Raw genomic sequence first — 18,030 nt, 5'->3', positions numbered from 1 at the left:
TTAAACTATCAAGAAAATGTTTGTTCATATTTTCATTGCGGTCCAAATAAAAAAATTACTTGTAAAACTACTAAAGGTAAGAAAATCTTTATTTGCTTTATTGGTCTTTAGCTAATTAAATATTCTATAACAATAAATTAAAACTACTAATTGTTAAAACTACCTTTCCTAAATCTGCTTTTTCTGTTTCATTATATGAAGGTGAACTACAAAACAAATAAACAGTCAATAAAAAATATTAATCTCACAATCAAGAAGTTTGAGGTTTAAATCTAGTCTGGATTGTAAATAAAATATTGCCATATTGAGTTTGAACCTGGAAATCCAAGTTCAAACTCTATCTGTTCTCTTAATTAACATGGTTCATATTTAAGGAGTTCGGTGAGAAGAAAAATAAGTGAAAAAATAAGTAGAAAGCTAAGTATATTAAATGCAAAATAATCTAGACAAAAGAATGAGCATAAACAAAGATTAAAATTTATACATATGTAAAAATTAAAATTTATACATAGTATTTATAAAAAAATACATAAAAAAACCTGAAAAACATATAGTGATTAACCTGAATAAATTAGGCCAAGATGCATGCTTTCTGTATTTCTTATAAATATTAACAAAAATGCTGCTTAACTCCTGTTGCCTAAAAGCAATTTATTGAAAGCGCATCAGATAAATAATAAAAGGCATTAATTTGTGAAAAACAAACTCATTACTAAATGTATCCTATAATCCAAATATATGCATCAGAACCTTGATTTACTCAAAGCGAACACAACTACTTCAAAAATTTACCATTGCTGTTGCTGCTCATAGAACTTCACAATAGCTAACAAATATGCTCCAAAAAGATCAATACAGCCACTATAACAAGTTAGTATGTTAAGATCACATTAAAAAAATAATTTACAACAAATCAATTTAACAGACAACAGTATTTAAAAAATAAATAAATACTTGTTTGAAACTTTACTGTTCACAAAATCAGAAACAGCAACAAGCTCTAAAGCAACCAAATAGATTACCAACTTTAACAATACCATACCAACAATAACTATCAGTAACAAAACTATAACAAATTATGAAATTGTAATATACCTTTTTTGAATAACTCAATATTGCTAGCTTCGCTAAAATAAAAATTGTTTTGGCTGCAAGATACATAATATTGCTTATTTTTAAATAGAATGATGTTATATGATTCCACATTTTTTGCTACAGAAACATATTAATTTATAATAAATGCAAAAACAATAGTTTTTTTTAAATAAACAACTTCATTAGATAAGAGTGAAATATTTTAGCCTAAAACATATTACTTTGCTACATCTTGCTTACCTTGTCAATTTTCCAGGAAATGAGTCTGTAAGACTATCTTGTGAGCAGTCAGAAGTATCAGATCTACAAAATTTTATTTTATAATTTAAGAAACTAATTATGCGAATTTAAAAAATTGTGAAGCATTTTGAGAATCTGGGATTTTTCACTGTATTTAACTACATACAGTACAATTTCTCTAACTCACATTTTCTTAATTCGAAAACATACATACTTCAATTAAATGCTAAGTCACCATGTAATGATACCATATAAAGTCAACTTTCTATAATTCAAAAATCTCTCTGATTTGAATTTTTATTTTTCCCAACAAATTTAAAATCAGAGAGATTGTACTGTATCTGTTTTTTCATAAAAATTGAAAAACGAATTTCTCTTAATTCTCAAAAATTCTGCTGATCTTTAGGTGTGTTGGGATGTTGTACTTTAAGTGTGGTGTGGATTTTGTATTCTAAAAACCTGTTATAATATCCCATTTACCACATTTACATTTTTTAGAAAAGGTATTGGAAAAAATGACATAGAAACCATCATATAATGAAACAGAAAAAGCAGAAAATTATTGAAATAATGGGGAAAATTTATCAGGGAAAAAGGAACATGTAGTTACCATAAAAAAACAATGTAAAGTTATCAGAAAGGTTACTTATAACTAGAGTAAAAAAGAGCACCAACAAAAAAAGAGTAAAAAAGGACACCAACAAAAAAACAAAGATCAAATAAAAATATCAAATAGAGTTATAAATAGTAAAATCAGGAACTCATGGGAACAAAGTGATAATTCAGAATCAATATGAAGATAAAGCATTTTTAAAAAGATTTGACAAAAGATTCTCAGATAAACTTCCAATTTTACAAAATTAAACAAATTTCTTATGATTAAACACTTAGAGAATCACCCTAAGCGAGGAGTAAAAAGTGAACAATGTTAATATCTTTAACTACATGGCAATAGCAAATAATAATTAATTATATTTTCAAAAATTCTATAATACAATTTCAGATTTTTTTATGTCCTGATCACAATATACAAAAATATACCATAATGACCTATTTTTTATCAGACTTACCAGAAAGCTTCTTATCAAGTTTAAGATATTGCACAATTTTTTTTTTTTTTTTGAGGACAGATTCCTATTGATATATTTTACACTCTATTGCAGAGTTGCAATTAAAAATCATCAAAAATTAAAGATAACTTGAAGTATCCTCAGAAGATTAGCACATCTTTAGTAAATTCTTTAGTACATCAATAAACAAAAGTAGATTCATTAGCACATTAAACAACAGAAGTAGATTCATTAGCACATTAAACAACAGAAGTAGATTCATTAGCACATTAAACAACAGAAGTAGATTCATTAGCACATTAAACAACAGATGTAGATTTATTAGCAAATTAATAAACATAAGTAGATTGATTAGCACATCAAACAACAAAAGTAAATTCTTTAGTACATCAAACATCTACAAAACAATACAAGAATTACTCAGAGATCTATTTATAAATTGTCTTGAAAAAAAACTCTGTCTTTATTGGGTTGTATTTTATACCAAAACACAACACAAATCTAATTAGAAAGAATCTCAAGCTATTATTTGTACATCTTGGAGAAACATTACATAACAATAGTTTGAGATGTATTTGATAGTAAGGTGATTATATGAATAATAATAATAATAATAATAATAATAATAATAATAATAATAATAATAATAATAATAATAAACTAAATCACTGTCCCTTTATAGAATGAAATTTAAAATTAACCTAAGTTAGTGATTATTTTTTTTTAAATGAAGTCAACAACTCCTTTATTGTGCATAAATAATAAAAACATTTAGAAAAATATAAACTTTAATAAATAATAACATTTATTAGTATTAAATAATATTTAAATATTAGTATTGCAATCAAATTAATGAAAAACACAGTATTATAAACAAATTATATATAAGTATAATATATATAAATAGAAAAAGTGTAAAAAATAAAAAATAAACAAAAGAAAATAGGTACTAATTTAAAAAATTGAAAAATGAAACAAACTTAAGTGAAGAAGGTAGAAAGGAACTGATTAAATCACTCCAGTTAACATCTATTTCTTTACGCTTTGAAATCTTTACCTAAAACACAAAAATCTATACTATATATATTTAGAGCAATTCTTGTCACAGCATGATAACTCAATCTTTATCTTTAGTCTTCAATATAATAATATTAAATAAATATAAAAAGTTAATATTTGGTATTTAGTAAGCTCATATTAGGTACTGCAAAAAACAAGCAAAAGAAATTAGGAAAAAACCTCTCATTTTTGAAATTTTCTGATGTTTTTTTTATTTCTATATCAACACTGTAATTCAGCTAATATAATTGATCTGAATTAACTTAATTAAATTAATAACTTGACATTTTAAAAAAAGTTTAGACATTTATGGTTTAAATCTTAAAAAAATATTTTAAAATTAAATTTTCATCATTCATATCCTTAATCAATTAGTAGAAAATGTCACAGCGTAATGTCACAATAGGCACTTTTGAGTTAATGTGCTATTTTTAATAAATATAAAACTTAGTATAGATATTAGAAAAATAATAAGTCAACTTGGAGGGTACTTTTTATTTATTATAAGAAAACTATCATCATAAAATTAGTTTTTTACATAATTATCTGAAAATGCATGTTATCTTCTTGTAAAATCCATACAACGTTTTAAAGATTTTTGGTGATTTAGAGACTTGTTTTACTAAATACTTTTCACTAAAGATTTCTATTGTTTCATTATTTTGTAGATGTGCAGCAAATATACCTAGTTTTGCTGGTACTTTTTTGAATAATTCATCTAATTTAAAATTTTATATTGTAAATACAACATCTTCTATAGAAACAAAACAGACTTTGTATTTAGTTTCATTTTTACCAGCTTGATAAAAGGATTTGGTATCAGTTTTTAATATTTTTGTCTAAATTTACTTTGTGTTGCTATGGTACCACTAATAGCAATACCAATTTTGTAAAAAATTTTTACAAAAAAAAATATTTAGTCAAGTTCACTACTTACAATATATGCAAAAACTGGTCTTAAAATAACGAAGTAAGTTTTAAACATATAATACTTTTATTTTGCGCAAGTAGTGTTGTATATCATATGATCAAAATAAATTTGTCCATCATAAGTCTTAAATCCGGCCCACTGTGCATTGTGGCAAAATTGTGTAATAAAATGTTTATATAATAATAATTAATGTTTAATTATACTTATCTATTAGATTAAATAACTTAATTATAAGTTAAAATGTGATAATTTATCACAATTAAAATGAAATTAAAAACAAATATCTGAGGTCATAATCAAAATTGATAATTTTTCTTTCATAGAGAAAAATGGTTTCAGAAGCGTGGAATTACTTTGATAAAGTTGTTGTAAATGATAAAAAATAAGGAGATTGCCAAAAATGTCATAAAAGAATCGCTTGTCCAGGATGCAGCACAAACAGCCTAATTGGACACATCAAAAGTTACGAGAAAATAGATTTAAAACCATCCAGTTCCAAATACAAGAGCAATCTTTAATTATCAACTAAATTTAATTTTTTTTTATAACAAATTTAATTTTTTTATTTATAACAAAATATAATTGAAACTCCGATTTTTTCTTGACTACGACAGAGTTTTTTCTTGATTTCTCTTGACTCCGATTGTTCTCGATTTTTAGATCCTTTAGTTGAAGATGCCAAACACACTGGTTGTCCAAAAATAAGTCGTTCAAATGTTAAGATTAAAGAAGTGCATGAGAGTGTTGACAATTCAGGAACCTTAATTCAGTGTTATAGATAAGAAGTGCAAATTTCAAGATGCTTTTTACAGTGTATACTCACTAAAGACTTGTGTCTCCATGCTTACAAAATTCAATTAACACAACAACTGAAGCCTAATGACCATGCACAGAGAAGAGAGTTTATTGAATGGATTATTGAGCATCAACAAATAGATGCTTATTTTTCGAGCAAAACCATCCTAAGCAACGAAACACATTTTCACCTTGATGAGCTTGCTAATTGCCAAAAATGCCGCTTTTGGGGTTTTGAGAACCTGCATATGATTGTCAAAAAACAAATGCATCCACAACATGTTACTGTTTGAGGTGGATTTTGGGCTGGAGGCATAATTGGACCATACTTTTTTGAAAATAAGGCTGGTCAAGCAGTGACTGTTACTGGTGGTTGATATCGCAACATAACCCAGTTCTTTTTGCCAAAATTGGATGATTTTGATGTGGCCAGTATGTGGTTTCAACAAGACGGTGCCACATGCCATACAGTCTGACTTGATGATCTTTACAGCATCTTTTCAAAAGATGCTGTAAAGATCATCAACTCAGACTTTTTTTTTAACTTTTTTTATATATTCTTTTCTGTTGAGTTTCACAACTTTTTCACATTGGTACAAGGTAATGCACTTATTTTTGTCAATATCATTTAAAGCATAAGGATCATGAAACTTTGCAGTGTCTTTGCATGTTATACATATGTTGTTGTACCAAATTTTATTTACATTATCACAACAATGCTGGGCGGAAATTCATGTAAAAACAATTGAAAATTTGAATCAAACTTAAGCAGCGCTTCAAGGAAAAGGATTATGATCTCGTGTTGTTGACAACAACAAATGCTTCTTGGTATTAAACTAATTAATATATCTATATCTATATCTATACATATATATATATATATATATATATATATATATATATATATATATCTATATATCTATATATCTGTATATATATATATATATATATATATATATATATATATATATATATATATATATATATATATATATATATATATATATATATAGATATATATATATATATATATATATATATCTGTATATCTATATATATATATATATATATATATATATATATATATATATATATATATATATATATATATATATATATATATATACACTAGTGGCCATAGGAATGGACACCCCTTCAAAATATATAAAAACTTGTGTTTTTTAAAAGAAAATAACCATATTCATGCGGTTTTCTATATTGATTATTATTTTTTGATGTGTTTAGATTAAAAAAAACTAAAATTTTGATTATAATTCACAATTTTAATATAAAAATATAACAATTTAATGACAAAGTGGCAAATTATGGTAAATTTACGTTTTACAGCTTACAAAACATGTTATAAAAAAAATGGCTTATAAAAAAAAAAACTTAATGTTTTGTTGGATATCCATTATTTTTTATTACTGCAGCAATCCTAAGAGGCATTGAGTCCACTAAATTGCCCAAATCTTCAGTGCTGATCACGTGAAACCAGGACTTGATAATGGCCTCTATTAATTGTTGTTTGTTCCCAGGTTTTTCTTTCCTTACAAGGTTTTTCAGTCAAGACCAGAGGCGTGGTGGCCCCAGAGGCTAAGCGGGATTCCCGCATGGGCTCTTCACTTTTTCATCTAAATATGGACCTTTTGTCAAATTTTAATTTTTTCTACATTTTAAAGAAATTCCACAATCATTTAAAATACTTATGTTAGCACAAATTAAATTTTATTAATCACTTGATTTAAAGTCTTCAACTTTGAGCGCAATTATATTAGTATTTTGCATAATAATAATATTGCTCTGCAAACAAAGTAGATGTTTTGAGGCGTATTATGATATTTTTTTCATGAGAAAAATAATGAACCCATAAATGGTTTTTAACGATTGTAATGTTGACAAAACAAATTTAAGAAAGTCCGCAGACCCAACAATAATAATAGCTGTTATTATTGTTGAACTTAAATTAACTTAATATTAATTTATTAAAACGCAATACAATTACTATATAGTAACTGTATTGCGTTTTAATTCATTTAAGAAAAATGTTTTGGTGTTTAATTTTAAATTAAGTTTTATATAAATAAAGATCAAATTCATGTTTTGCATTTTTGTAACGTTTCAAAACAGATAAAAACTTCTTTATTAATAAATAAAGTTTTTTATTTTTATACAGTTTATATTATTGTATGTAAATAAAGAAACTACTCCGTAATATTCTGTCCTCAGACAGATTAAAAAAAGGATGATGAACTGTAAAATGAAACTTTTTAGCTGTTGTGAGTTTATGCAAAAATTTTAAAAAAAGTTAAAACACCGAATTAAACAAAAGCATAAACTAAAAAGAATTTTCTCATAAAATAAAAAGAATTTCTGATTTTTTAAGATTTTCCATATTTACTTTAGAAAAAAGATTATATAAAATTTAAAAAAATTTATATTATTATACAATAAAATATATATCATTATATAGTAATAGAAAAATTAAAATCTTTGATTTTTAATTTTGTGTAAGGCGATGTTCTTCAAACAATAAAATACTGATCATATTTGCTTGCGCTAAAGTTGTGTTTTAAGAAAATCAAAACAAAAACGTGGTCGCTGCATTGTGTTGTTACCATTTTTTATTTTGAAGTATTACAAACAATACTATTAATTACAAATAGTATTATCTCATCTTGTTGGTTTGTATTAATGATTTATTAGAATAAGGTCAGTTATTATATATATATATATATATATATATATATATATATATATATATATATATATATATATATATATATATATATATATATATATATATATATATATATATATATGTATGTATGAGCCTTTACATCAAGCATATACCCTGTAGTACCAATTGAAGTGCGAAGTTTGTTTAAACTTGTCATTGTAACAGGCATGTGCTTTTTATATAGTTCCCGCATTTATTTGTATTGTTTGAATAGATTCCTGGAATTTATTAATTTATTTGTGTGTTTATTTGTAGATTTTTTCATAATGGATAGTATGGAAGGAAAAGGGTGTGCAGTTATAGCATTATTAGACAGAAAGAGAAAACCTGCCTGGCCGTCAGCATCACCAGATCTTAATCCATTGGATTATGCAATCTGGTCTAAACTGGAGGCGAAGGTGTGCTGCAAACCTCACACTTCCGTTGATGCCCTCAAGCGATCACTTCTCAGAGAATGGGATGCTTTATCCATGGATACCGTGCGTAAATCAATCGAGGAATGGCGTCCAAGACTGGAGGCGTGCATACGGGCAAAAGGGGATTATTTCGAGGATTCTCTTTATTAATGTGTACTTTAGCATTTTAACTAAAACATAACATGCCTATAATATGTATATATTACATTTGTTCTTGCATTAAAAACATGTTCTCTTAAATTTTTTTACTGAATTAAAATTTCGCACTTCAATTGGTACTACTAGGTATGGTAAAATCCTGCATATATAGGCCTTTTAATATAATCCCGCATGGGCTTTTTAGAGCCACCACGCCCCTGGTCAAGACCACAGGTTTTCTATCGGATTCAGATCCAGACTGTTTCCAGGCCACTTCAAAGATTTATCTTTTTGGCTTTAAACCAATTTTTGACAGTTTTTGCAGTGTGGCATGTAGCACTGTCCTGCTGGAACACACAGGTTTCTGTTTTGCCCTCAAACAAATCATCAATCAATGGGAGTAATTTGGCTTCTAATATGTTTTCTTGGTATTTTTTGGCATTTAAAATACCATACACAATGTGGATACAACCCACAGCATCTCTGGTCATGCATCCCCACACCATTACACTTATGGGATGCTTCATTGTAACCAATGTGCACTCAGGTAAAAGATCTTCACCGGGCCTTTTTCTCACATAATTGATTCCATCACTTTCAAAAATGGAAATCTTGCTTTCATCACTCCAAATAACTCTTGCCCAGTCTTCCTTTGTCCACTTCTTGTGTTCTTTTGCCTAAATCAAACGATTCTTTCATTGTTTTTTGTTTAAATATGGGTTTTTTCTGGGTCTTCTTGCTTTTAAACCATTTTCAAAAAGCCTTTGGTGAATTGTTTTTGAACTAACCGAAACTCCGGCGGCCTCTAAATTGTTTTTAATTTCAGCTGAAGTTACTCTTCGGTTCTTAAGTGCAAGCCTCATTATCATCCTGTCATTGTTGGCAGTTGTCTTCTTAATTTTTCCATTTTTCGGCATATTTTTGAAGGTATTGGTTGACTTAAACCTTTCTCACACCTTCCTCACTCCAGATTTTGTTGCTCCATTTCCCAACTTTTTGGCGATTTCCATGTACGAATAACCTTCTCCACGTAATGTAACAGCTTTGCATTGCTTTGTAGGTGACCAATATCCTTTCGCCATTGTAAATAAAGATACAATTTTAAAAAACACACTAAACCTTCAAAACACTGTCGACTTTTCACCAGCAATTGTTGAAACTCAACTAAATGACTACAAAACAATGATCTTGTATTTATAGCTTAAAGGATTTATGGATAAAAATGTTACTTAATAACGTATTTAACTATTAGTCATCACAATAAATAGACTAATTTCCACAAAAGCACAAAAATAATCAGACATTCAACTTTTACTAGAGAAACCCATTAGCAGAGTGATGACTCATTTTTGACACCAATTAACAATAATAATCCATAATTATGTTTAAAATTGATATAAACGATAAAAATTTGCGATTTCCTATAAGTCAAATAATAGATGATGTGGTTTAAATATAAAAATAAATAATTAAATCCACCAAATGCATGATATCTTAACTTTTCTAAGAAAAATGGTAAAAATTTAAGGGGTGTCCATTCCTATGGCCACTAGTATATATACTATATATACTATATATATATATATATATATATATATATATATATATATATATATATATATATATATATATATATATATATATATATATATATATATATATATACTGTATATATATACTTTATATGTATATATATATATATATATATATATATATATATATATATATATATATATATATATATATATATATATATATATATATATATATATATATGTATATATACATATACATACTTTGTATTTATATAAATGCTTTATTTAGTTACTAACATGTAATTATATTACTCATATACCTAAATAAACTTTGACAATTAAAAACATGAAATTAAAACTATACATGAAATTGATATTATATACTAAAAACTAATTACTCTGGCAGATCTTCTTTTGGGTTGTGGCTCAGTGGCTTCTTGTTGTCCACTTAATTTTCTACGCTTTTTACTTTCAAGCTCTAAAAAAATCATATCTTTAAAATAGTAAAAAATGTAAACATAATAAAGTCATATCATATTTTTAAATATGAGTTTAAAATATCATATTTTTCAAAAATGCATAAAAATTCAGCGCAATAAATGCTCAAATATTACATAAGACATTTACTTAAACTTTTTAAAACTTATGGAAGAAATTGCAAATTTGAGAGAGGGCAAAAATTTGATAGTGAAACATAAAAAAAAAAATATGTAAAATATATAAGAAAATAAATGTAAAAGATTTATAAAAAAACGTAAATTATCTAAGTATGTACTAATGTAAGAGGCTTATGCTACTATAAAACAAAAAAACAAAAAAATTTTAAAGTCAATAGCATTACTTTTCTAAAATCTAAAATATAAATTTTGTGTCAAGTCTCCAGGAAAATTGCTTTATATACAGGAAAGATTACATGCTAGGGCTAGTTGAGTATAGGGGAATGTTGGGCAAGTAAAATATCTCAAATACTAAGCACCCTATGACAAAACATCTAATGGATGAAAGGTAGAGGTTTAGAATGGCCAATGAAACAGCAAAAAAGAGTAAATGCAAATGCAATGAACAGCAAAAAGCTGTTGGAGGCCTTGTTCGTCGAGGTTCGTGTTTCGGAGTTATAGAGTTGAGAGAGGGTTATAACCACTATTGAGTAGCCTCCTCATCTGTAGTGGCCTTCATGGCCTTGAGGAGGTGAATAACAAAAAAAAAAGAAAAAAAAAAAAAAAGATTCCATAAATAATTTATTAACATCCAATGTGCTTTTACAATCGATTCCTGAAATAAGCTTTAAGATAAAAAAAGTTGCTCAATCTACCCTTTGAGCAACTTTTTTTATCTTAAAGGTTGAGCAGCTTTGTAAACTTTGGGAGTTATATCTTGAACTAATTTAAAAAAAAATTACTTTTAACCATTATTTAGCAAATTAAATTATCTTTCCTATAGTAAAAAACTTATGTAAATTCGATAGCATTCAAAAGATGTTAGATTTAGTAAACATTACTCAACTAGTCCCTAGTCCCTACTCAATGCTACATTTTAATAAACAAAAAGTTTGCCATTTCACAAAATTAAATATTTATTAATACTTTTTTAAAACAAAACTTGTATAAAAAAAAAAAATGTAAAATATAAACCTTTTGTTCCGGTTTTGTACCCTTTTTTTATAAACATTTCTGCTGAAGGAATTAATAGCCCATCTGAAAATATGAGAATAAACAAAAAACAAATTAAAAAAACTAAAAATATTAAATTAAAAAATCCCTAAAAAAATACATGAATCAAACCTTAAATAAACCAGACACCTTAAACCAGAAATATTAAATAAATTAGATGTTAATGTGAACCTTTTATAAAACAGCATCTAGCACTGTTTTTTAGAAGGTTGTCACATTGTAATATCTTTACCTAGTAAGCTTTTTAAAATTTAGTATATGAAACACATATTTATTTTTTGTTTAGAAGGATTGTTTTAAAGTAACTTGTCCTATGCAATAATATAAACCACATGACATAATAAACAAACTATTAGATTAAAGTTATAGAGAACTGCTAATGTTTTTTGAAGTCGAACAAAAGAATTTCAACATTAACTCAAGTATAATTTTTAACTTGAAAATATCCTTCACACCTCATTTAAATTTAATTTATAAGTTATAATGTTTTGTAGTTATGGCAATGTCTATTTTCTTTTTTATGAGAACCCAAATATTAAAATAGCAACTTTGTTAGAACTAAAATATCTGCAAAACCATAAACATTATGATGAAAATTTAACAATGCTGTAATTTTATATCATGTTTAGAAAATTAAATACTTCCATAAAACAAAAATTACAGTTACAGTTAACTATAATGACAACATTTATTTCTAAAAAAATATATAAGTTAAAAGAAATATCAGGAATTCCATATATATCCTGAAAATGATAACCCTATATAAACAACAATAATAATTAGATTAACATTTTCTTATTTTAATAAAATTCAAGGGTTTAAATCAATTGAAAAGGTTAAAACTAATCATTTGACTATGTATGTAATATTATATGTGCGATAATAAAATGAGAAAATAAATTTTTTATTAATCATTGATATTATTTAGAAGTAATGGTTACTGTTTTGAAGCAAGTATTGGTTACTCGCTTTGAAACAGTACTTCTAAATAACATCAATGATTAATTAAAAATTTAAAGTAAGCAAATTATTTTTTTAATAAGTTTTTTTAAATGTTTATAGGAATCCATTTAATCCTTTATTCAATATATATCACAGAACAAAAAAATATTTTAAACTCTCTCATATTAATTATAGTGAGCCAACTTGATCTGTCAAATCGATTTGCAAATGTTTATAAACATTCTTATGTGTGCTCTGCATTTTCTTATTTAATTCAAAAGTGTAAAGGTTTAACAAACAATAAATAATTTATTTACAAACAAATCTAGGTTTGATTTTTTATTTAAACTAAACAATAGTCTAATTGATAAGCAATTAAGTTTATAACTTAATTGTATGTATGTATGTATGTATGTATGTATGTATGTATGTATGTATGTATGTATGTATGTATGTGTGTATGTATGTATGCATCAGAGGCACTAATTTAGCAAAAACTTAGGGGGCAAATTTGAAAACAAGTTGACACCCCCTCCCCCCATAACAAAATCATAACATTGAGCTGAACAATTCAAGTCCTGCGTAAACTACTTTTTTTATTTTTTCATTTATTAAAATATTCAAGATTAAAACATTAAAAAATTATAAATGTTACAACAATGAGTAACGACGTTGGCGCATTTTGGCAAAGTCGTTTACTAAATTGTCAAGGTCTAACAATTTTACTAATTTAGGCTTGAAAGCCCTTAGCAGTAAAAAATTTAGTCTCTCGTTACCACAAGTTGTTGTGAGAAATTTTTTCACACGTTTCAAAACTGAGAAATGACGTTTATTTGATGCTGTGGTAACAGGTAGAGTCAGCACAATTTTTAATAATTTTAACACTTCTGAATAAGCATTTGGCAACTGTTACAATTTCTGATGTAAATCAAAAATATCAACAACTTTACCTTCAGTCTGACAGCATACTTAAAAGAAAAACTAATGGGCACACTTGTAACATCTCTTTTTCCAGTTGTACTTCTTGATAAATATTCTTTTGAATATTTATCAAGAAGTACAAAAATATGAAATTTTCTGTGATCTAGCAGCTCTAGATGATGGTTTATTGGATATTGAATCAAAATTAACGTCAATATCGACAGATGTTGCAAACTCTTTTAACTTCCTAAATAACACATTCCACTCAGTTTAAGATCTCAAACCTTCAAGGTCTTTCAGAGTAGCAGCAATAGACTGTTGGGCACGCAAAAGTATCAGACTTTCTAATTAAAGCAATTTAGATAATGTGTTAGTTTTTGAACACTTCCAAAATATGTAAATACAAGATGAATGATGGCAGTTCAAATTTATTTTTGTAGCCTATTGCCTCTGATGATGTGTCATGGTTATAGGATTCCATTATTGCCCCCAGAACAGCAAGTATTGCCTGGTAAACAAGTATAATTTTTTTAATTGATCTGTACCAGTATAACCACCAAGTTGCTGTTGTCCTTTCTAGTGATAGCACCTTCTCATATCCTATGTGCTTTTGAGCAGCCACAAACATCTTGTGCCTAGTGTTGCTGTTGGCTATGAAATTATTCAAACTTTTGATGGTGTCAAAAAATTCTGACAATTATTTTATGCCAGAAATGGTTGCAATCAAAACAAGATTTAATCTGTGAGCGTGACAATGAATATCTCACATGAGGTGCATGTTCTTTAATACTGGCCTGAACACCATTAGCCCACCCACTCATTACACTAGCACCATCATAACATTGGGCAGCACAATAGTTCCAGTCTAGTCCTATGTAAACTACTTTGTCATAAATAAAATTCACAAGTGATTAGGCATCGAGAGCACTCATATGATGCATTCCAATTACTCTCTCTCTCGTATCTGCCCACCATAAAAGTAACAAATTATTAATGCTAGTTGTTCCTTTTTTGAAATATCTTTCGTTTCATCAACAAGAACTGAAAAGAACTTTAATTTCTTCAACTATTATTTTTTCAACCTTCACACCAAAAACTTTAATCAGGTCATTTTGGTAATAGTGGGACATGTAAATTCCATAGCGATGTTCTAACTTTATCTTTAGATTTTCATCTGTTTTCATCAAACTCATCACGTTTAGCACGGATCCTGATAATGCCTACCTAGCTGACCTAAGAATGCCACTTATACGGAAAGATAGCATACTCATTAAGGTACCCTGTGATGCAAATTTTGAAATCTTTTAATTTTGTCAGAGGAAAAAAAATTTAATTTGAATGTTCAAATTGAGTAAAATTTTGACTTCATAGTGCGCCAATAAAAACACTTGTAGAATATGAACCACTATATATAATTTGATAAAATTTTATAAAAAGATTATAGTTACAATAAACTTTGTTTATAAACAAAGTTTATTGTAACTATAAAATATGTATGTTTTGGTTTTAGGTCAAAGTAATGCTCAGCCACCATCAAGCGCTCCAAAATTGACCACTATAGCCCTTGTAAATGTACAATTAAATACGGGCCTATGAAATAACGGAATAAAGAAACTTGTTAAAACTGTAAACCAAACATTAAGCAGCAAGATGGTAGAACCAAATTTCTACATGAATTTTCTAAGAGCAGGTAAACACTTGAGCGATTTCTTCACCTGAAATGAATTAAGAATCACGGACAGAAAAAGAGATTCTGGTACAGTTCAGGTTGTTGCTCACTGCAATGATTTATCAAATCTTGTGAATCATGTTATTCAGTCATACAAAATTTCTGGTGGCTACTTTGTTAAGCTCGCAATTGATGGTGGCAAAGGTTTTCTCAACTTTTGCCTAAGCATTGTCAATACTGCGTTACAAGATGAAACCAGCTCACCGCGGCAACAACAACCTCTCACTCAAAGGACTGGTAAAGACACTGGAGTCAAGAGACAAACTCTTGTTGGGGTATCAGAAGATTTCCTAGAAACACACTGCAATATTGAACAAATCTAGTCACTGACTAATGCAAATGGAGTTAAACTAATTTTGGCTTGTGATATGAAAGTTGCAAATATAATTTGTGGTCTTCAAACCCATTCAAGTATGCACCCTTGCACATGGTGTGATGTCAAATCCAAATGAGCCAACTGGGCTCAATCAATTCAAGAGTCTTTTCAGCAATCTGGTGGGGTTGTTGCTAATGCAAAGCTGTTTGGCAATGTCATTTGAAAGCCAATTATCTGCGGGCCTGTCAATGTTCTGATTTTGGAAATCATCCCACCAATAGAGTTGCATCTCCTATTAGGAGTTGTCAACCATCTTTTCAAGATCCTTAAAACTGCTTGGATAGAAGCTGATAAGTGGCCAGCCGCCCTCCACATTCAACTGAGCCCAAATCATGGGGGCCAGTTTAAGGGAAATGAATGCAGGAAAGTTCCTAAAAATGTGGAAGTGCTGCAGCAACTTGCTGGTACAAACATGGTTTCCAACATTTTGTGCATAATTCAAGCATTCAAAAGCTTCAATTTAGTTGTGAAGGCTTGCTTTGGATACATCGTTCAGCTGGATTTCGCTGAAAAAATTGAAAATTTCAAAAGGTGTTACTTAATGATAACTGGTGCAAGCGTAACACCTAAAATTCACGCTGTCTTCTACCACATCAAGGATTTCATCAGTCACAAAGGATCCCCATTGGGGCCCTATAGTGAACAAACTGTCGAAACTTCACATCAAGATTTTTATCAACATTGGTCGAGGTATAAGCAAAACAATAATCATCCAGAGTACAAAGAAAGATTGTTGCACTGCATAATTGACCTAAACAGTAGGCATCTTTAAAGAACTGCTAAAATAATTTGAGTTATTAGAGATTGGGCAGCTGAAATTCATAGCATACGGCTTATAATGAACATTTTTACCATCTTTAAAAATAGTATTATAGAGAATTTGTATAAAAAGAGTACATTGAGTTATTTATTAATAAATATTTTGTGGAGAAAATCAAAAAACAAGTCTTAAAATGTAATCAGATACTATTTTATAGTAATACAATATGAAAAATAGGGTTTAAATAGTTATTGTTTCACTTAAAAAGTGAAACAATAACTATTTAAACCCTATTTTATAATAACTATTTAAAGAAAGTAAATGTATTTAAGATAGTTTCAAGAGTCAATACAAAAAAATTTAGGAGATCTGCTTTTTTGTTTGTTTTACCAACTGGTAGTCATTTGACCAGGTTTTGCACTTTTTTTTAGCATTTTGGATGTAGTTTATACCTTAGGAAATGTTGATATGTTCACGCTATGCATTCATGGTCAGGGGGCCATGGCCTACCCACTTTTTTTTTTTTTGAGGACCTTTTGTTTGAGAAATGAAGGCTCTTTTGTTAGAAATGTTGCTTTTTATTTAATAAATAGGTGAGTTGCCCCCAACACACGCTTTGAAAGCCGTGTCAACGGATTCAAACCACGCTTTAAGTAGCAAATCAATAATTTGGTCTATTTAATGAAAATGGTACATGTACCAATAAAATATTTATAATAAAAATTTTTGGTATTACATAGTAGAACACTCATGTAACCATTATTTTAAAAATAGTGACCGAATATCATAGCAATCGGTAACGCTTACTATGATATTGAGGTATAAGTAGCAAAAAACTGCCAAAATTTAAACTAAAACTACCATAAATCCTAAACCAGTCAACCAATTAGACTGAAATTTTGTCAAGAGTTTGGTGTGGCTATAGGCTACATTAGCACCAATTTTTATCAAATTATATAGAGTGGTTCATATTCTACAAGTGTTTTTATTGGCGCACTATGAACTCAAAATTTTACTCAATTTGAACATTCAAATTAAATTTTTTTCCGCAAACAAAATTAAAAGAATTTAAAATTTGCATCACAGGGTACCTTGATGGGTACGCTATCTTTCTGTAAAAGGCAATATCAGGATCCGTGCTAACCGTGTCATTCATTAATTCGCAAAAATTTCCTTTATTTTCTGATTCTTCTGTGTCATTGTGGCCACAAAATGCAATACCTTGACAAGCAAGGAATCTAGTAGCATGAAGAAGTGCCTTGACATGACTTCGGTTTTCTTCTACTTCCTTTGATCTGTTGATTGTAACCAATGTAGAAATAGATGGTTGAAGTTTGTTTGATATTGATATCAATTGGGTCCAGGATACCATTAAGTGTTTGTGATGTAAACTTTCATTATGTTGCTCAAACAATGCTTTCATATCTTTTCATTTTGAAAAATCTATACCAATGAATGCTTTATTCCATCTGTCTCACATTTAAATGTTAAATTTCCAGCAAAACGCCGGCATGCAAAACAAAAAACAGCATTCTTTTTAACACTATATTCAATCCAGTCATGTTTCTTGAAATAAGCCGCAGTAAAACGTCTATTATTAGCATCAATAGAAT

The 18,030-nt window shown here is 27.9% G+C and overlaps 1 protein-coding gene across 3 annotated transcripts in view; it reads right to left on the bottom strand.

Annotated features, from left to right (window-relative positions):
• Positions 1-18,030, bottom strand: part of LOC100202535 (calcineurin-binding protein cabin-1) — a 114,728-nt gene that overhangs the window by 58,914 nt on the left and 37,784 nt on the right. For all 3 annotated transcript variants that reach the window (XM_065791088.1, XM_065791089.1, XM_065791090.1), the window contains 9 exons: positions 11,651-11,713; positions 10,418-10,497; positions 3,386-3,462; positions 1,336-1,398; positions 1,096-1,127; positions 955-1,000; positions 793-861; positions 563-640; positions 164-206 (listed from right to left, as the gene is read on the bottom strand). In XM_065791088.1, coding sequence (XP_065647160.1) covers positions 164-206; positions 563-640; positions 793-861; positions 955-1,000; positions 1,096-1,127; positions 1,336-1,398; positions 3,386-3,462; positions 10,418-10,497; positions 11,651-11,713 — 551 coding nt within the window. The remainder of the gene's footprint in view (positions 1-163; positions 207-562; positions 641-792; positions 862-954; positions 1,001-1,095; positions 1,128-1,335; positions 1,399-3,385; positions 3,463-10,417; positions 10,498-11,650; positions 11,714-18,030) is intronic.

Source organism: Hydra vulgaris, chromosome 02 (assembly GCF_038396675.1).
Source record: "Hydra vulgaris chromosome 02, alternate assembly HydraT2T_AEP".
NCBI classification, from domain to species: Eukaryota; Metazoa; Cnidaria; class Hydrozoa; order Anthoathecata; family Hydridae; genus Hydra; species Hydra vulgaris.
Note: the sequence above shows the minus strand (reverse complement) of the source record. Positions and strands in the feature narration are given on the sequence as shown.